Genomic DNA, 21,632 nt, shown 5'->3' on the forward strand with positions numbered 1-21,632 from the left:
TCTGTGGCAGCAGAAAAATGCCTACATTAACAAAAAATACTCATACAGCTAACAAAAAACAAACTGTTTATACAGACTCAAATTATCTACACTTTATTTTTATGAACAAAACAAATGGAACAATAGGTTATTGCATATACAAGCAAAATAATATATCACGTGACAGGGCCTCTATAGAAGTATACCACACCCTGTATTGTATTCATTTAGATTCAGTGAACACATTTAAAAGGTATTATCAGCAGGATACCTTATCATATTTATAAAGGCCAGACTTCTTTCTGCCAGTAACACTCCAAATCTGTGGGCAGCTTCTGGAGCCCATGAGTAAAAACATGACTCGTGATTGCTGACTACCTCAAAGGCCAGATTGCTATGACAGGACCACAAACCATTAAACTCTGTATTAACCACATTAGAAGTTAGAAGTGACCCACTGACTGCTGTTAAGCTATTCATGCTTCAGAAAAAGGTCTGACTGCTGTCCATCTGGGAGAGCCGTCTGCCTGTAGCCATACTAATGTGGTGCTTTAGGAGCTCAAAGTCAAGCTATCCAGGCTTCAAATTCCAAATCATGTTTATTCACACAGAGTTCAGCAGTTACATGACATGGAGCAGCTGGGGTCAACACAAGCTGTATGTACGTAAAGAGAAGACAAAACTTACAGAGGACAATGTTTAGATTTTTCACCATATCAAATCAATAAAATGTATTTAGATATTTGCTCCTTATTATTTATTTATTTATTTTCCCCTAATAGAGATTCACAAGCAAAATGATTATTGTATTACTGAAGTTATCATACTATTAATCTTTTAATAACATGGCATTGCCTAATGTATTTTGAAGATGTAGTCAAAGTTTACTTTAGGCACACCTACATTTGACATCATTTTATTTCATATTAAATAATGTTTTCTTAAGATCATTTTCTAGAGTACTATACCTTATCTGACTAAATACTTGCCAAGTAAACTTTCCAGTAATTGTTCTATAATTAGACATTAAACCTATTTTGTTATTGTAACTCAAAGGGAAATCTAAACACGCTTAACTTTGTGTATTTTAATGTGGAATTTTGGGTAGATGGAAATCAAACCTTTGCAACTGGTCTGGAGCACATATCTGCATTGACAGACTGGGAGCAAAGTGTAAATGCTAGGCTACCTATAGACATAGAAGAAATCCAGATGGGATGCTAACTCATCACTCACAAAACACTACACTGCCACAGATGAAGTGAAAGATGATTGTGCAGAAAACAGTTAGAAATAAAATCAAACAAAGAGTTGGGGCCCAAGGGAGATGAGAAGTCAGCAATGATGGACCCTCTGTTAGACCTTCTGCCGTCATTGTTTTTGTTTGTTTATATATTATCTGTTTTACACTGTACAGTGCATACAGTGGGGCTGGGTAGCAGATGTGCTAGGAGAGATTGGAATCTGGAAATAGACCTTTATATAAATTTAATTTTACCAACTAGAAAAGCACGAGCCATAAGCAATTTGTTTTTAAAAATCACCCCATTGCACCATCCAGCCTCCTTCTCACATCTATGATTCCTTAGCCAACCATGACTTGTAAAGGAGGTCATCAAGAGTTTCAGATACAGGGAACTCTGAGCAAATTGGGAAGAGAGGCACAACCCTCATGGTAAGGCCTCCAAGACAATAAGTAAATGCAAATCAAGACAAGAAGAAGGAGAAATCAAGGATTAAGTGCATGATGCATGCCATCCAATTCCATACCATTTGCACTTCTCAGTTTTGGAGCCATATGTTCTGGTGGTCCACGTCACTGGAAGTTAAAGCAGAACTGAATTAAAAAATGAAGATTTCCAGAGGGTGAGGAGAAAAAATGTGCAGATATCCAGTAAGAAGCTAATATTGATTCTGCTGAAATTTTGTTCATAGAAAATAGCCTCAGTTAGTTAAGAGTGAAGAATAGAATAGAGAGTTCCAGAAGAAGAAGTATTTGTTGCCAAAAATGCTGGTTAATAGAACAGAAGACAGAATGTAAGAAACTGAAGACTTAAAAGATAATATTAGGTAACAGGCCCAGAACAAATAAAGAACTAAATTTGGGGCTTACAGTGAACAGAGATAGTCAGAATCAGCAGCCAGACGCATGGCATGATGCTTGAAAGTGCATAAGACATGTATTAATCTACATATTTAAACTGGATATGCTAGAAGTTCAGAGTTTGGGAAGATAAGATTTTTCTTTAGATTCTTTATGAGATACAGATACTTAAAGAAGGCCAAGCAGAATATATTGGCAAGGTCTGTAAGATATCTTAAACAGAAAAGGGTTCTATGTTTCTCTTGGCTTTATAGCAGGAGATGATAAGTGAGATGCAAAGAAAAGCGGAGGATATTAGAACACTTACCTTAAACAAAGGTGTAAGCTGAAGACAGGAAAAAAAGTGGACAAGGATACATTCTAAGCCTAGTATCATTAAAAAAATCTATGAGTGTCATAATATTACAACATGTCCAGGGTGGAATGACGACAGGGAGATTTCCAATATGAAGAGCCAGACTATAAAAGTGAGGTGTGTGAACAGGATCCGAGATGCTTCTAAACTTTGGGGCAAGTTTCCAGAGCAAACTTAATTAACGCATATAGATTGGGAGATTGAGCCTTTACTTTTAAAGCAGTGAAGGGAAGATTAAAAATTAATTTAAGGGATACCTGTTTGAATTCCATGAAAGCCAAGATGGAGATTAAGGATTAGTTTCAACTAGGTTCAGTTCTGTTGTACAAGGGCAATGAGGCCACTTGCAATTTCCAAAAATGCACAGCCTTAACAATAACCTGACATATAACAGTACCTGCAGTGGGTGACATTAAATCATCTCAAGCTGACCATTAAGAAAACATATTTGTGAAAGTCCACCTTAAATGACATCAGCAGTAAAAATAGAATGCAACAGCATTGTTCCTTAAGCTGTCATATAACAGATTAAATAAACAGTGAGACTCTTTATATCAAGTTATAATCTCCTGGAAAGACCACCAAGGAAGAAAGGGAATTTAGAGCCAAAGAACTGTTGATAAACCTTAAAGAAGATGTGTGTCATAAGTGTGGAAATTATTAATGGCTTCTGCAGCTTACATTGAGTTTCTATACTGCAGTTGCAACCCCACTTTATGTGCTCTTGGTATTGTGGAAGCAATAGCTTTATTTAACTTAGCTGTGCTTGGGCTGTAATCTGGATGGGTTAGAATAAACAGGCTATCTTAACAGAAACTGGGAGCTCTTTGAACCTCATGAAATACAGTTTGACAATGAGTGCAATTCAGAGGCGTAATATAAAGAAGTACATCTACTTCATTACTTTACTCAATTTTCCAACAATTTCTCTTTACTCATTATACAGACCAAGCCATTATAAATTCATAAAAGTGACCTATCAGGTGGATTGTCAATTTAGGTCATACTTTAGTGTTGCTCAGAACCAGCCAATAGAATAAACCATAATTGCACGCCTTGCACTTTTCATTTGGTAGGTCATTCCAGTGCTTCCCGCTCACTGCTCAGATATGAATGCAGAATGTGCATTTTCCCAATTGTCGTATTTGAACACTTCACTCAGATTTGTAAAATATTCCTATACAGTACAATGCAGTCAAGAATTTGTTTTTCAATTTAAAGATGCATGTTGAGGTAAGTGTTTTTTTGGTCTTAATATGATATTTTATATGGAGCCTCTGAAGTCCCAAAAAGTGGTGTGTTTTTAATCCTGTGCAAACAAGATTTTATGGCCACAAGTAATATCTTGAGACCAGAAGTTATACATTGTGCAAACTTTATCCATATGTTGTATGCATAAGATACTGTGACAGATTCTTACAAGCACTATTACTGAAACACTACAGTGACCCTGTTGCTAGTAAACTCGTGAAGACAGACTCAAGGTTCAAGTATGATTTTGTGGCCTGCAAGGGGTCAGAGGAATGTTCCTGTGCCTGGATGCCAAGGTCTTGCTGTCCCTTGTTATATGAGTTCTAATAAAAGGGGTGTCAACTTTCCTACAAGCAGGAAAAGGTATTTTTCCTGCTGCTTTATGGAATTTGAGCTCAGGGAAAGCTAACAAAGCACTGCCCCGCCAACCAGAATCAAGTCTCGCACAGCAATGACTAAGGGAGGTACAAGTGACTTATTAAGTGAATATTCTAATTTTGTGTACAAGAGTGAACTTTAGGCAGTGATATATTGTGTGTTTGTAAAATACTGAATAATTACTGCGCATCTATTACTCTATCTGTCACTGAACTGCAAAGTTTGTGACATATTATTTCTGAACTGTCCTTGCCATCAGCTCTTTATGAGATTTATTAGAGATCATTTAAAATTAACAGATTTAACCCATGTCCAGAGCATTCATCAATAGAATTTTAACTGTCAGATTTGTATTTGCCATTTAATTATGTTGAATTATTGTAGTGTAATATTAATGCAAGTTGGTTATAAGTGGGGGAAAATGTTATTCTGTAGCATTTAAATTGTCTTTTGGAGTGCATTAAAATGTGAATATGTATCATGAGACATCTGGTATACATCTGGTTTTGTTAGAGAGTTATTATTATTCATTATGGTTAATCCCATAGTTTACATAAGATCTGAAGAAGTTAAAGTTGAAGATAAAATTGGGTACTAAACTGAGCAAAGGAGACCTTAAGAGAATTCTTGTTAAAGATAATCAACATTTTTGAAATTTAATTTAATACTTGTATTAATTGCCCTTTTAAAGTCTATTTTTACTTCAGTGAAGAGTATAAAACTCAATCGATGTTGTTTTTCACTCCGTTTTTTTATATTGTGTACCTATTTATGTAGTAAGGGTGTGAAATGTTCACCTAATTTTTTATTTTTATTCTTATATTTTTAACCTTTTCTTCTCTCCCTAGAGTAGGAGCAACATGACATTAATCAAATCCTGGATCCTTAGCTGTCTGTACACCAAGTGTGTGCAGGATGGATATGGGGCAAAATGTTTAGTGTGCAGGGGTTCAGACCCTTTTGTGTTCCTGCCATTTGCAGAAGCTGGGTAATTTATAATTTGTGCCCATAATGAAAAGATCATAAGCATGTTTTTGTTTATTGCTGTGTCTTTTTTCTAATAGGAGTAATATATATATATATATATTTTTAACGGATTCTAGAATTAAATGAAATAACAAAATAGTGAATAATTTGTGACATATCTTAGTAATTATTGTCAAAGTGGACAGTAGTTCTGTTTTTCAATTTCCTGCACTTGTATAAAATAGAACAGTGTAAAATAATACAAAGAATGTCTTTGTAAAAGGGAACAAGAAACAAATTTTGTGGCCACACGATAATTAATGTATTCTACGTATACCATACTGCTCTTGCTCACACATGATAGTAATTTTTACACATAATATACACATGTTGTTTGCACTTTGTATTAAAAATGATTGTGTTTAAACAGATAGCATTGCGTTTATTTGATATAACGGTGTGTTTGAAATAAGATAGTATTGCATTAAAACTGTAACACAATGGGGGTGGTGCAGTGGTAGCCTCACAATAAGGAGACCTCGGTTCGCCTCCTGGGTCCTCCCTGCGTGGAATTTGCATGTTCTCCTTGTGTCTGCATGGGTTTCCTCCCACAATCCAAAGACATGCAGGTTAAGGGCATTGGTGATCCTAAATTGTACCTAGTGTGTGCTTGGTGTGTGTGTGTGTTTGCCCTGCGGAGGGCTGGTGCCCTGCCCAGGGATTTGTTCCTGTCTTATGCCCTGTGCTGGCTAGGACTGGCTCCAGCAGACCCCCGTGACCCTATAGTCAGGATATAGAGGGTTGGGAAATGAATGACTGACTGTAACACAATGATTATTGCATTTAAACAAGACAATACTGCATTTAAACGCAATAGCAAAAGAAGCTCTCTCTTTGTCTGCTTTCGTCACATAATCATTAATCAATCAAGTACAGTGAATAGGTTTAAACTGAATGGGGCACATTTCATTAATTTCATGTCTAGTACCAATTGACACTGTCAGTTTATAAATCCTAATCTTACTATTAAGTCACAGTCGAAATGCATCCTCTTCATTGTCTAAAATCTGCCATCATTTTCACATCCAGAAAAGAAGGAACCTGTGGTAACTCTTTGATATTTTTTATTAATAATACGGATTGTCCAGTGGGCACTGTGTTTGAAAATGAAATGTTCATCACTGCAGGAATTTTATTAAGCCTTAGATGAGCATGGGTGGACAGCAGTAATTCTGAAAATCAGCTACTACTTGGGCTTTAGAGTTTATGAAGTGCATTATATTTTTTGTAGAAAAAATAGAAGCTCCTCTGACTGCGGTTATGTATTGATTAAAGATTAATTGATTTTTATTATCATTATGATTATTATAAAAAGTACTTTTACTTTTTTGTACTTGAGTACATTTGAAAGCACATACTTTTTTACTTTTACTTCGCTCGCTAACCCCCCCGGCCTGCGCTACACGCCAGCCACTTCGTGTCTCTGCCGCTTGCGTTTCTGGATTTCACTTTCACCAAGCAACAAATCTTTTAATTCTCGCAGATACGCTTCTTCATTGAGAAGAAACACTACTTTTCTTTGATGGCAACACGAAGTAGACGATCTACAAGTCTCCAACTTAAACTTTAAATCCGAACAATGTATTCAATCTCTTTTCGCTGTTCCATTATTTCACTGAGTAATAATTACCATTTGTTTGCGCTAATGTGATCTTTATTATCATTTTTTTTGAGACTTTTGAATTTTAGTACTTTCATTATCTCTAACCTGCTCTGATTGTGTATTGTGCCAACGTTTTTGAATTCTTTACGACATTCTACTTTGTCATCTACTCTTTGTCTTTTATTTGTTGTTGTTAAATCTCTTGGCACAAAGTCTCGTCTCGTGGGATATGAAAGTATCTCTTTGAAAAAGTCACGTCTTGTCCTAGGATTTTTTTATTATAATAGAAAGAAGTACTTCTTTCTTAAGTGAAAGTAAAAATTTGATGAAGTACTTCTGCATTTACTCAAGTATCATTTTTGAGTGCTTTTTATATCTCGGGTACAATTAAGAAATCTTAAAATGAAATGTCAGGTGGAATGTGTTGTGTCTGGAGATGAACACTGTCTACTACAGGAGCAAAGTCACCAAAGCAGGATAACATGAAAAAAAATTGAATGCCACCCTCATTCTCAAAGTACTCCAGGAATATGAAGATTGTTTCTACAATTTCTATCCTTCAATTCTGTAAGTTTATTACTTAATGCTGCAACCAAGTTTAATCAATAAGTTTCATGAAAGTCCCAATCTCCCAGAAGTTGTTCATCTTTAACTTCTTTCAATTTGAGATGCATAGTATTTAACTTGCAAACTCTGCTCAATGGAGTCACATATTACAGCAAGCTTTGTGATTCAATGGCATATTCAAGAATGACTGCCTCTATATGGAGAGGCTTCTTTGCCAGGGTAGAAACACTAGAATGGGTCGTTCTCAACCTAGATGACATTTTTACACTGTGAGTGGTAAACAGTACCTTAAAATATATTAGTACCGGTATTAAGGATCTGGGAATGTGAAAGCAGGGGTAAAACCCAGTGGCCCCTTGGAGTTACCACAGAACACCTCTATCCATTTAAGGGAAATGCGTTCTTTCTTAGGAAAAGAATTTTTGAAATTTTAAAAAGCTTTATATTATATTAAATGTAATATATCTAGTTATGTGTTAATATTCCACTTTTTATGTTTATGCTCTAACAATTTTAATTATAATGTGTTGTTAATTAGTGTGAAGCACACTAAGCTTCTAAGTGGAAGTACAAATTATAAAAATAAATTAAATTGTTTATTTCTCATTTCACTGAAAGAGAGAAGAAATGTTTTAACAGCATAGTGTGCTATAAATGGTGCAGTGAATACAGTCTGTTGCATTTTATTTAAACCTTTGCATGTATTGCCCTCTTCACCTACTTCTAACAAAACATATAGAGTGCCATATCAACACTCATGTGAATAACTTATTACTTATCATGACAGTTAGGAATGGCATCTGTGAGGACGGGATAGCAACGCTGGCCTTTTTCAAAAAATAAATAAGCTATACTGTTCATCTAACTAGTCTAATAAGACAAAGAGGAGTGTTTATGTATGTGCATTCATTGAGTTGTATTACAAACCTATAGCACATCTAAAGCAGCAAGAATAATACTAAAAAACAAGTCATGTGCTGCATTTACGTGTTATCAGATACACAGGAATCCAAGTTTCCTGGTCAGATATTTCATGTAAGCACACTATAAAGTTGGATTCTGAATTGGAAAATATAAACCAGTCAGTCAGAAATGGCATTTTGTGGTCAAATTGCATATGGAGCACCTGCACCTTTAATACGTTAGCTTATTTTCACAAAAAAAGTACAATACAGTATCTTTAATTGCTTTGTTTCTTACTACAAGTAAGAAATCATGAGTGGCCTTGTATTTCTCTTAAAATATGACTGTAAACTCACACGAATGCACTGAAGTGGAACAGTGTGAAACATTTTAAGTGTCAGCTCCAAAGTCTGATGGCACGTGAATGCTGCAATGGCAGTTCTTGGCTGAGTCGTACACCGCTTACTTTACATAACTCTAATAAGATCTTGAGGTTTTCACTTATCTATTCAGTTCCATACAGTGTTGACGCTACCTGGTGATGTTTCCTTCTTTCTTTATGATTTAATTTTAAGATCCAATAATGACACAGCTAATAATTTTGGTAAGAAATGGAACACAGATATGGGTTTTATTCTTGGATTTTCTTTGTTTTTTCTGTTTTAGTGTCACAAACTGTTTTGCTTATCACTACTATTAAACCCTTAGCTCCCAATATACAGTATAGACTTAACAGGTTATACAGTGATAGTAAAGTGCAAGTTTATCAAAGAGGACAAACAGCATATTGAAAAATTTGCATGTATGCTGTTAAAGACGTTGCCACCATCTTTTTCTTCTTCAAGCCAATACCTTTCCTCGAGCTGCTGTAGCTGAAGAGGTGTTCTCCCAAATGGCTTTTACATTCTGAGCTATGAATCAGACTCCTGGTGCTTCCTGCACTATGCTATGTTAATCTGGGACTACAAGCTCTTACAGTCCAAAGACATGTACCTTTCTCCTGAGTAAATTTTGGATATCCAACTGTAGAGGTTCTAAGGTGGTCAAACTAACTGAAGACATATTTTCTGTATCTCCTGGTCTAAGGCCAAATCTGACACGGCCAGCTGAAAGAAACACTGTTTTTCTCTCTGTCTCACTTTTATACACACAACTGTACCCACCCATACAATACCTACAGAAGAGTGATGCATGTCCACCTGTCAAATAATAAGGCTTGTTGATTTTTTTTTTCTGTTTGTTTTTATTTTGTAGACTTTCATGGAAGATGTGAAGTCCAGGGGTCCTTTCATTTACTCTGTGCTGGAGTCTGCCCAAGCCTTCCTTTCTCAGCATCCCTTTGATGAGCCTGAGGAAACACTCCCTGACAGCAAAGGTGAGCTAAAAGATGAGAGTTGTTCTGCCATCTTTCTGACTTTGCCAGACATTTTAATTAAAACATATTTTAGTTCTAGTCACATTGTAGTGATTTAATGTACAGTACATAATTGAAATCAAAAAGACTCTTTCAGCTAGCCTTGTGTTTGTAAATATTTTTACAGCTAAAAGCTGTTTTTAGGAATTGTGGGTTGCTGTAGCCTATCCCAGTAGCATCAGGCACAAGGCAGGAACCATGTTAGTCTGTCAGTTTTAAATTTGATTTATTTTCATTGTAAGATAACTATAAGTGGCAGTAGTGTACAGTTTAACAATCAAAGGATTAACAGCAACATTTTACATATATATCCTGGATGATATCACTGCTATTGTGCTTTTGAAGGTGGAATTTAGTTCTGCTTAAATATTAAGCTGTTTAAATTAAAAAATACTGCCCATCCATCCAGACTTTTATTTACAAGCCACTGTAAGACATGAAAAGAAATCAGAAAGAAGGTTAAGGGCTGGGGACCAACCAGGTACCACATTTAATGCAACAAACAAAAGGCAAAACTAAAGTCTAAACTCCATTAGGCTGCTAAGCATTTGTTTCTCCTGATAGAATTGTTCTCTTCCATGGAGCTGCGCGCCCTTTGGATTCGAGTTCCCTAATGAACCTGACTTATAGTGCTGCTGTTCCTTAAATAGCCTCTGGGGTGGAACTGGAAGTGACATCAGAGCTCATTCCAGGGCTTGCTCTTTGGTCTATGGGTGAAAAACAAGAATGTGTTCTGTCATGGCGTACCTTATCAGAGCCTTGGAGAAGCTCCCTATGCTCATGCAACACCACTTAGCAGCTTTAGAAATAAGGGAGCACCTGCCCCTAGATGGTGCGCCAGCACACTCACACACACACGCGCGCACACGCACACACATACGCACAAACTGGAATACATGTAGAGAGTTCAGTACATCTAACCTGCACTTCTTTTGTAGTGGGAAGAAAAATCTGTAGAAAAATCTACACAGACATAGAAACATCTGTGCAACCTTCATACAGTGTCCTATAAATATTGCAACTCTGTGAAGTTAATTTAATTTACATCCATTTATTTTATCTATTGTGATTCATCAAGTACAATTTGGTAAAGCATTTTCTTAGCCATAACATTTTTTCAAATATGTAAGTAAACATCATACTTAGGTGGTAGTCAAGAAAATGCTCACTGCAAAATCTGCTCTATCACAATGACTGCAAAAAACAAAATTACAATATCAGAAGCTGTTCTGTTGAACAGCAAGCCATAAATAAAATCCACACATGAAGCACAGTTAACAATTTATAATGAACAAGACTTTTAGTTTCTGAGAGAGAATTGCTTGAACACTTCAGCAGTGGACACTCGTGTCAGACAACATAAGGAAGAAGAAGTCAAATAAAAGCTTCTGATTATTCATTCACCAAAGAAGAATGACTTATAACAGTACATGACTTACAGCTTATAACAAATGACTTGTAGCAGAGAGTCAGAGTAAAAGCTTATGTTAAATATTCAGGGATAGGACTCCAGTTGTCTATAAACTATTTTATTGCATTGAACTTCCGCTTCAAGTAAGGCTGAGACAGAGCCTTTATTGGAATGACTGGGATTTTAATTGCATTTTTCTACCTTTCTTATTTACCAGCTTCATTCTAAAGTAATTTATTTTACACATCTGTTATCTAGGAGGTGGACAACTTAAAAAGATGTTTTATTTAAATGATGCTTCAAATGAAAGAGCTTTGGATTAATGCCTGAGACGCTCTGCCCCCATTTCATTTTGCTCTGCAGAAAGTCGTATGAAGATTGTCAAGCTTTGAATTTTGTATCTTTTCTTTCCACTTAAAAGCCTGCAGCTTTCCCTTGTCTTTAAACATTTACTAAATGAAAGCCCTATGATGTGACAGCTGTGCACCAGGCCTCTCTGAATATAACTGAATAAATTGCAGACCTGGCTTTATCAAAGCCATTTAGGAAGAAAAAAGCATTGCTTTCAAACTTTAACCACTTGTACAAAGTGTATTTTCACATTACACTTGGTGTAACAAATTAAATAAGAAATATAAAAAGACATTAAAAAGATGCAGCCACTTAACATCCTCTTATTGACAATCTTTACAAGTGCTCTGATTCAAGCAGGGCTGGTTTTACTTTCCAGCAGTGTGCCCGCTTCTGCTTCTAAACCTTAAATCATCTAATTTCTGTTCTGACTGTCATGGAAGGCTGTTAGGCGCAGTAAAGGACGGGAAATATGAAGATGACAAAAACGGAGAACAACGTAGGTCTGTTTGCCAAGCAATATCAAATAACTACCTAAGTTCTTAAATGTGGTCAAAACTGTATACTTTTGAAATAGCTTTAGACTTTATGCCTTTTAAACCAACATATTATTATTATTATTACTGGGGGGGCCAAGCCCCCTGGCACCTTTGGCGCCCAACCCCCAGTTGCGGCCAGAATTTTAGTAAAATCTGTAAATGCACAAAAGAAAAATGATTGTTTATTGGAGTCAAAATCATGAAATTCTATAAATATGTAAAAGAAAAATAAATTATTATTTAGTCAGTCAATCAGTCATTGTCCAACCTACTATATCCTAACACAGGGTCATGGGACGGAGTAAAAATCATGAAATGAGAATAAAATATTTATTCTCTTACCGATCTGACATACCTGTTAAACTGAGGTCCACTATGCTCGATAAGTATTTATAAAAGACTAAATAAATGATCCATTCATTTTAACTGACATTCTTATAGATTAAAAACTTTTTTAAAAAAATGACTCATTTAAATAACAGGAAAAATCACGTAAAAACTAAAGTGGTATGCAATGGGTCATCGTAACTCGACCTTCAGCTAACTAAATCACCTAAATACAAACATTGGTGTTATGAACAGATAATATTTTTTTTAATAGTTTATTTCCTGTGAAAGAAAGTTTACTCGATCAGAAATAAAAACCACGACTTTCTTGATATTAAAAACCATGACTTCCTTGACATTTTAGTTTATAATTTAAAAACAGAATAAGAATCTGAAAATCTAAGAACGTCACATTAAGGTTCGATAAATTCTGAAAAGAATGATACTAAACCGTGTATATGTAGGTTTTAAAATAAGCCAGATTTAAAGTGTGACAAAAAAGTGATATAAAAACATCACATAAAATCGTTGCACTTTTAGACTTAGGATTTTATATATATAGAGTAGATTATTATTATTATTATTATTATTATTATAAATGGCAACACAGCTGGCTTCCAGGTTTTGGTTCACAAATTCTAAGTTTTACTTAAGATAAATGCTTAATATTTATATTAAGCCTTCATGTTTCCCTAGTTGTTACTTTAACATTTCTCACTGAACTCAAATTTCCCAATGCAGTTTTAACACATTTGATCAGAATAAAGCAGTCGCCTTCACTGTCAACATGCTGAGCAATATTAAGCAAAAATGGAATTTATGATTAATTTTAGGAATTCACAATTAATTTCAAAAACTCACCAACTACACTATTTTTGAAAACTCTTGTCAATTAAATGAACTAGTCAAATTGCTTTCCTCTGGCCCCTTAGATGTAATCTGTCTTCAGCCATGTTCAAGGACAGCATATACTACTAGTAGACAGTAAGACACAGTCTTACAATATAGAACTTTGTTTTCTTCCTCATGTAGTACTACTGCCACTTGCCTATTCATCCACTTTTATTCTGTAAAAACATTAAACAAAAAAGATAACAGAATATTTTTTTCAGACTAGAGCAAAGAAATAAAGAGCCCTTCACTTTTCACATGCACTTCCCCTTTGGCACAGCAACATACCCTCACTTACTTCTGTTTCTTTCCAAATGTGTGATTTTGACAGTGTAGCACTGACAAGAATATTTCAAAGGAATAACAGTGTATCTGTTTATGCATCAGGGATTTCTACAATAGCCATAGAAATGCAGACAGTTTACTTATGGGGTATTAATTTTCAGTGCCATAAGGTACAGAGGAACTGCTAGGAGGTAAAGAGGGTCAACCTGAGTAAAGCACTACAAATAAAACCGTTATCTTTGCATGACATGATTTGTTTCTCTGAACATAGAACGATTACTGATAAATGTAAAAGAATGGTATGAATTGGGAAAGCACTGAAAACTCTGTCATGAATGAAATGTATTAGCTCTGGCATCTTATCCTGGCAAAGTGACACCTTTATTATCTAAATCATTAAACGTTTCATGTAGAATAAATCCTGAAGAGTGATATCCTCATTGGTAACACAAGCATACATTGAAAAAATTGTTTTTATTATTTCATTTGATTTTAATTTATTTTTGGGTACTGAGTTAAAAAAATGAAAAATGCTTTCCTCTATTATGCAAGATTTTTTCACAAAACAGAATTTCTAGCTGTCAATTACAGTTTTTTATTGTTGTTGTACTATAATTAACTAAATAACAATATTTTAATCAAAATGTGTTTGAATTTTATATGTTCTAATATTTTTATTGAATGCGTATATAATAATTTAATATATGCATTTAATTAATTCATTTTAAGTAACAATTTAATATTTTCAAATAAGCAATCAGGGCATACAAAATGTCTACAGTTTCTCTGTGAGTGGCACAGCACAGACAAGAATTTACATTGGGATCAGAAAGAAAGGCCAGCTAAAAAGAAGCTATAGCTGGGTGCCAAAAACATCTTCAGATCTGGCTTAGTGGATCCAGAAAAAGTGCTGCTACTAACACGTCATAGTAAGCTTGGTTAAATGAAGCAGTTTGTCAAAGCCTATCTAAAGATGAAGCCTGCTTGATGTGTTTATGCCAAAGGTTTGTCTGAGGCTAAATCGAAAGAGGACATTTTTGCCCGACCTGATATTAGAAAACTGATTTCTGATGGTGAATCTGGTTCAGATTCAGATGAGTCTGCTCGTCTCACCGTTTTCACATCCTGTAGGGATCTTCTGAACTTCTTGCTAATTTAGATGTGATCTGTCTGTTTCTTATGCGTGTGGTCTGGTGACATTCAAGATGCCTTGTATCTGCTTTTGTGTGAGAACACACTGCTACCAGATTGTTCAGGACAACACATGTCTGCAGACCTCTTCTGATTTTCTTCATGTCACCAAGTCCATGCTGTCCCATTAAATTTTCATGCCTGGTGTTATCACTTCCAATTTTGGATTTAAAGTTGCCTATCGGGATATTAGCATCTTTTCCTGGATAGGTATCTAGTAGTTATTGCAGCGTATTGTAGAACTGGTTCATGGTTTCCTATTCACTGTCATTTGTTGGTGCATAGCACTGGATTTGTATTTATCTTTTAGTGCTTACTTTAAAAAGAAATGATTCTTGGCCCATGTGCCATTTCTGATAACATCAGTACAACTCTCTGGGTATGGTTTATCCTCATGCCTTCAGTACTACAGCATCTTTGCTTTGATTAGTGTTTTCAGTCCAGACCGTGTCCATCTTGTTTAATTAATTCCAAGCAAACAATAAGATTATAGTTTCTCATCTCTGTTTCTGTTGTGCAGTTCTTCATGTTTCATATATTGTCCTCACATTACATATTCCAGTGCTGATGGCCCTGGCTTTGAGAAGGGTAGTCAGCCTTGTACCTTCTGGTGCCTTCAGGCTTTCACCACAAAGCATTATACGACCTCTTAATAAAAAAAACCTCTCTCCTCCCAGGCTGAGGTATGTTTAACTTGTGTAGGCATTTTTGTGCGTTGCTGTTTTTTTGGTGGGGTGGCCTTGGGACTGGCCATGGTGGAGTTTGGATATCAAAATCTCACAGTAATTAAAGAACTCCTAATTTAACATATTTGTAAATATCAAGAATGTGTATCATGTGGTGTGCAAGCGGCAGTAACATAACTGCTATCACATTTTCTTTACAGCTGATCACTAGCTACACCAATAAATCTTAATTTGATAATATGATGTTTATTTTTTGCTTGATTATGAAGCAATGCTTGGTTTCAGATGTTGATAAGATGGGAATTTACCCATGTTCCTTAGCAGTCTTTTTATGGAAACAAGCATACTCAGAAAATAAATAAGCATACTCCATAAATAAATAAATATCGCAATAGGCAGCTTTCTAATTAGTATGTCAGTAGTATATAAATATAAGTGTGGAAACCTGGCATACTGCCTGTGTGGCCATCTTTTTATAATATCTAGAAAAAATATTATATGCTTATGATAAATTAATATCTAAAATTTGAAAACATAAAGAAGAATTTATTCAATACTTCTGTTATGAAATAAATATAACACTGCAACTAAAAGCAAATAACAGCAAAACTTTGATAATCATTTCTGTTTATGCATTACATAATTTGCTATTAAGTAAATTACATGTGCAACTAATATTTTTCTAATATACTTTAAATCCAGTATATTTCCCGTATTTCATGCCCCAGGCAAAATTGGTTGCTGTAGTTTTTCCCTAGAATTTATGTAATAAATTATTGTATGTTCTTATGTAGATGTATCACCCCGCTGGAGGATCCAGAATATTAGCCGGTCTGTCTGGAAGCAGGCAAATGTGGCCAGTGACCTATGGGAAAAGTTGACCGCTCGTTGTATTGACCGCCACCGGCACATGGAGCGCACATTGGAGCGGCTGCTGGAGTTGCAGGCCAACATGGAGGAACTGAGTGGAGCTTTAGATCAGGGTGAGGGAGTTCGAGAAGCTTGGGAACCTGTAGGGGACCTCTTTATTGACTCCCTGCAAGACCATATCGATGCTACTAAGGTAGGTGTTTAGAATTTTAAAGAAGAAAGAAGCGAAATGTTGGACATGTATCCTGGATATCACTATGTCATCATTTGCATTAATTTCTATTTACAGCTCATTTGGACCATTTCATCTTAAATGGCATACCTATTGCATGTCCCTTAATAATTATTTGATATTATTAGGTTTAGTAAACTGATTTACTATTTGTGCTGTAATCCTGTGGGATTAAGAAATATGGTGGCATCACCATGCTCTTTTGAAAAAAAAGTCACTTCCTAAGAAATTCATTTAGTTTATCCTCTTAGTTGTTCCATGGAGAAAAACAAACCGTTTCTAGTATGCTGTGAAATTTCTATGGTGCAATATGAATATCCAGTTATCCATCCATTTTCTGAACCTTCTTTTTCAAGATATATAAAATGGAAGAGCAATCTGCTATTGGGCAAATATTCTGGAAGAAATCCTGGAATAATCCAAGGTCTATGTGAAATAATGGGGTGAAGTGGTGGATCTGAGGCTAGGGATCTGCACTGGCAATCAGAAGGTTGGAGGTTCAAATCCCGTAAACGCCACAAGTGACTCTACTTCATTGGGCCCTTGAGCAAGGCCCTTAACCTGCAATTGCTCCGTCCTAGGTATGACATTAATCTGCATCCAACCTGCAGGCAAAAACCTGTGCGTTGGTGGCAGAATTGGTACTCCAGCCACCATAAAAAACCTCACACTGTTCCTTTCCATCTGAACTAGTGTGGTGCTGAGGTGTCGCCTACCACATGGCTGCACTCAGGTCCTAATCTGGGATCATGTGGTGGGTGCGGCAATGTGCTGTATCAGCACATACTCCTAACCTTTCTCTCTCTCTCAATGTGAAATAAACTTCTCTGACAAACACCCAGTGTGCGAGTTAAGTCAACCAATCAGTTAATCTATATTTTATATAGCACCATTCACAAGCTGCTTTACAAAGAAAAAATTATACATTATAAAATATACAGTGAAACAATGTCTTATAGTTAAAGACTGAAGTGTACATTAAGTGAAGATTAAAGTGAATATTACAGCAGGGTAGATGAACAGCCTGAGTCCTGGTAGAAACAGTAAAGTTCTTACAGAAGAATGAAATAAGAATGCAATTACAGTTGAAAGAAATTCAAGAAGGAATAGGAATGTCTTAACATGAAACTTTAAAAATGATGCCAATGAAGCTTCACAAGCAGACCTAGGGAGCGACTTCCAGAGAGTAAGAATCACAAAACCGAAGGAGCACTCAAGAGCATCAGGGGATCTGTGATGAAAGATAACCTGGGGTTTTGAAATTAACAGCTGTACACCACAGAAGGGCATTTGTGAATGAAAGGCGATGCCATACATGTAAACTAGGTGAGGGGAAATGTTCTTATTGAGATTACTTTATGTCAGAACTATGGCAGCAGCATTTTAAACTTGTTGTAGTCAGTTGATGTTTCAAGCATGAAGACCATTAAAAGAGAAACACCATAGTTTAGTCGAGAGGTGATGAAGACACAATAGTGTAATTGAGTATTTGATGGCAGTATGAAAGGTCTGACTCTGGCAATGTTCTGTAAGTAACAAAAAAATTATTGATACCTTCAGAAAAACCCCGGAAAACTTTCAAGGATTAAGGTAGAAGATGGCTGGAGTTAAAATCCAGTAAAAAGTTATCAGGTTTTTTCAGACAAGTTGCAAATCCTACAAGAAGCAGTTTGATTATGCTTGAATGCAGATGTAGGATGGTAATGGACATCCATATGCATATGTCAAAGGCTGTTGTGAGCTGGAAAAGATCTCCACAATAAACTTAAAGAACACCACAGAACAGAGTGCTTACTTCATTACCAAACACAACATATTATGTGTGCATGAAGAGGAAGAGCATATCTAAGAGTATACAGGAGTCCATACATTAGTCCAGCATAGTTCTTATGGCACAGTGGTAGAGCGGCATGAAGAGCTGTGAGATGAAGAAGGCTTTTAAATATGTACAAGAAACATCTCAATGATGGAGTGAGGGTAAAAAAACAAGACAAGACAAGTCATCAAGCAATTGAAAGATTCAGAGTGTCTACCAATATGTTTGGAGATGTATGGAGAGTGACTAAGTCCAAAGGACTGAACGAGAGTTAGAAAATATAAAAAAAAGTAGCAGAAGTCCAGTTAACATGGATGCTGAAGTCACCAAGATTAACAATGCTATCTTTGATAGAACACATTACAAGAAAAAATAAACTGAAATTTAACATCACAATAAAAAATCTACGAATGTCACCTTTGGTTGTTTTATGAGAACAATGTGTTCATTGTTGTTTAAAGTGATTTTGCAAAACACTGTTTATCACTGAATGTTGTATGCCATCTGTTGGTATCTCCACATTTACTCAGAGACTTCTTATGAATTAAGTATTCTAAATTGTGTGGTAATCTTAACCCTAAAACAGCCTTATATACACATTTTACTCATTTTATAAAACTAGACACGTGCTGTTCCTTCTGGAATTTTCCGGTACTATGGACCAGATTTTGACTCAATATACTGTACATGGCTTTATTTATAATATGTTTCTCAAACAGATATCTGCATTTTATTTCCGAGTATTGTAAAATTAATTTCCCTGAAACGTAAGTCCTACCTCATCATTAGAATTCTATAGTTACGCTTAGAACATTCTCTTTTAGTGCATCATTATTTACTACAACAACAAAAATCACAAACATTATATTTATCACAGCTGAGGAAGTAATGGTCCCTTCAGTAAAGTAAAACATTCAATGTTTTCATATTTATCCACTGTGGTAGAAGAAAATCTTTACATGAGGCTTTCATTTAAATAATTCATAAGTAAGTTTAATCTGAGGTATATGATGGATATTCATGGATGTTTTAGAGTTTTTGTTTCTCTCATTTATTATTCTCTGTTATTCATGAGAGTGAAGCCCTTCCTCTAGTTGCCATACTCTTAAGTTAATCAAGTCGTTGTTGAATATAATTTCTGCATTGTAGGGCATGGGTGTGCTCTGTGGCACAGTGAATAGTACTGTCATCCCATAACCAAGCAACTGGGGATTAAATCCAACTCATTCATCTCCCAAACCATGCCAGAGCCAGGTGTAACCATCTAGTAGTATGCATAGAAGTAAAGGGCTGGGAGAAAGCTTAGGCTGACATCACCTGAAAGTGCACTGCTTGCAGCTTAGAGGGAGGATGGGAGGTTCTTCTGTTGCTCTCCATGATGTGAGCAGCTTCTTTGAGTTTTTGTAACACAGAATTGCTGGCTGACATCTCAGAAGTGTGCTTGGCCTACATTACTTCAGGTTAAAGTCCAGACTGAGATACCAGGCCAATAAGCAAATTTGAATTGACTCACATGACCAAACACCAGTGAGTTCAGTGGATACTTGTTGATAGAACAATGGTTAGTCCCACTAAGATAGGAAATGACCAACCACAAACAAACCAAGATAGCTAGACATTGATGAAGGTTTACTCTTGCGTTCTAGGTCATTCCACGATGATTTTCTGAGCCAATCATGTCTATCTGTCATTGCCTTGACTATACATTATTAGTTTGCCATTACATGAGAAAGGTAAGCACTGTTGTGATGACAGGTTCCTGCATTCTGGGAGATAAAAATTGAAATTGTTGATACTCTACACAGAATAAAACAACAGTGCAAATAAAGAAGTGGAATGCCTAAATTTTAAATAACACATTTCACAATTGTTAGATAATTCTAGGAAACTACAGCAATCAGCAAACTACTATTTGCTGCCACTAAAACCAGCATACTCACCTAACAGTCCATAGGCATGCTCTCTCTTCTTCTGTTCCCTGTCCTGACAAAGACGATTCCATCACAGTAAAGCTGATGTGACTAAGAAAGTGAATGCATCTCAGAAAAAGTTTTAATCCAGTAGAAAAATTAACACTTTTATACTTTGGAGAAATTCATGAATTTGTATGTTTGGCATGTTCACCCCAGAGACGTTAGAAGCTATAGTAAGATATGAACTTGGAGCATCCACTGACTACATTCCACTTGCTTTCCTGGTGCCAGTAAATTTTGCATTTCATAAAGCATACTGGGTGCCATGCATCATTAGTGTTGTGTAATCATTTAACATGTTTGCTTTTGAGGGTTGCATTCTATTACATACTTTATAGACTTTATAGACTTTTATTACTGAAAGCTTCACTTTTATCTGTGGGAGCATTCAGGATCTATTCCATCATCGTAGCTGGGTTTAATAGCAATCAATAGTTGAAAACAAAGTTCTCCGATTTCTTGCATTTTAATTTAAAATTTTTGAAAACCAGAACTGTTTCTCAAAAAGGACTACTGTGTTGTAGAATTTTATAACCATTTATATAGTTTCCCTCCATTTCCTCTCACTTTTCCAACAGTCATTTTAGTTTACATACACATAGGGTGATGTTACTGCTCAAAGGTTGATCTTTGGTGGCTCATGAGTCTTAAAAGAGATTCTCATTTAGGTTTTGTTTATGAATCAACTTTGTCACAGATGTTTCTCTTAATTTTCCTTAGGAGAAATAGCTTTAGACAAAAATTGGACATGAGATATAACTGAGATAAAAGGAGTCAAAACTGAGAAATCTATTTAAAAAGCATCTTATGTTTTGTGAGATCTTATTTTAATCTCCTTTAAGATTATTATTATTATTGGACATTATCATAAGGACTTGCAGCATTTGAAACATGATTGGTTATATTTCTTTTGTTTTTGCAATTAGAGGACAGGCAGATGAAGAGGCCTGCTTGTGGTCACATACTGGTGTCAGTAGTGGGATTTAAACCTACAACCTCAGGCTTTGAAGTCCAAAGTCTTAACCACTGTGCCACACATCTCACCAGAGCACAGTAATATAAATTAGAGCAACTAATATTATTATTCAGAAGCAAGGAATGCAGTTTTGTAATCACAGTAAAGTGTTTTAATACCACAAACAACTCTCTGTACATTTCATTGTATATTACTGAGACCACAATGCAAATACTTTCCAAATGCAAAAAAAAAAAAATGCCAACACACTATTAGGAAAATCTGAGTCTTTGTGTAAATTTGCTGAGATCTCAAGATGAGACAATTGTAAGAACACTGGGACATTTTTTCTCAGGAGAAAAATCTGAGAAGCCTGAGACAGAAGAAAATAACAACATTTATGTATATAGTATATTTTCATACAAGTGCTTTACATGATGACAAAAAGAAAGTTGCAAGAATAGAAAAACATATAAGGCAATAATAATAAAGAATAAGTAACAACAAAACAAGGTAAGGTCAAAT

The 21,632-nt window shown here is 35.6% G+C and overlaps 1 protein-coding gene across 1 annotated transcript in view; it reads left to right on the forward strand.

The window, feature by feature from the left end:
* The window catches only part of drp2 (dystrophin related protein 2), a 481,386-nt gene that overhangs the window by 375,933 nt on the left and 83,821 nt on the right, over positions 1–21,632 (forward strand). Inside the window, exons 4-5 of the mRNA XM_051935078.1 lie at positions 9,421–9,541; positions 16,056–16,324. Of these exons, the coding sequence (XP_051791038.1) occupies positions 9,421–9,541; positions 16,056–16,324 (390 nt within the window). The remainder of the gene's footprint in view (positions 1–9,420; positions 9,542–16,055; positions 16,325–21,632) is intronic.

The sequence above is a fragment of the Erpetoichthys calabaricus genome, chromosome 12, assembly GCF_900747795.2.
Source record: "Erpetoichthys calabaricus chromosome 12, fErpCal1.3, whole genome shotgun sequence".
NCBI classification, from domain to species: domain Eukaryota; kingdom Metazoa; phylum Chordata; class Cladistia; order Polypteriformes; family Polypteridae; genus Erpetoichthys; species Erpetoichthys calabaricus.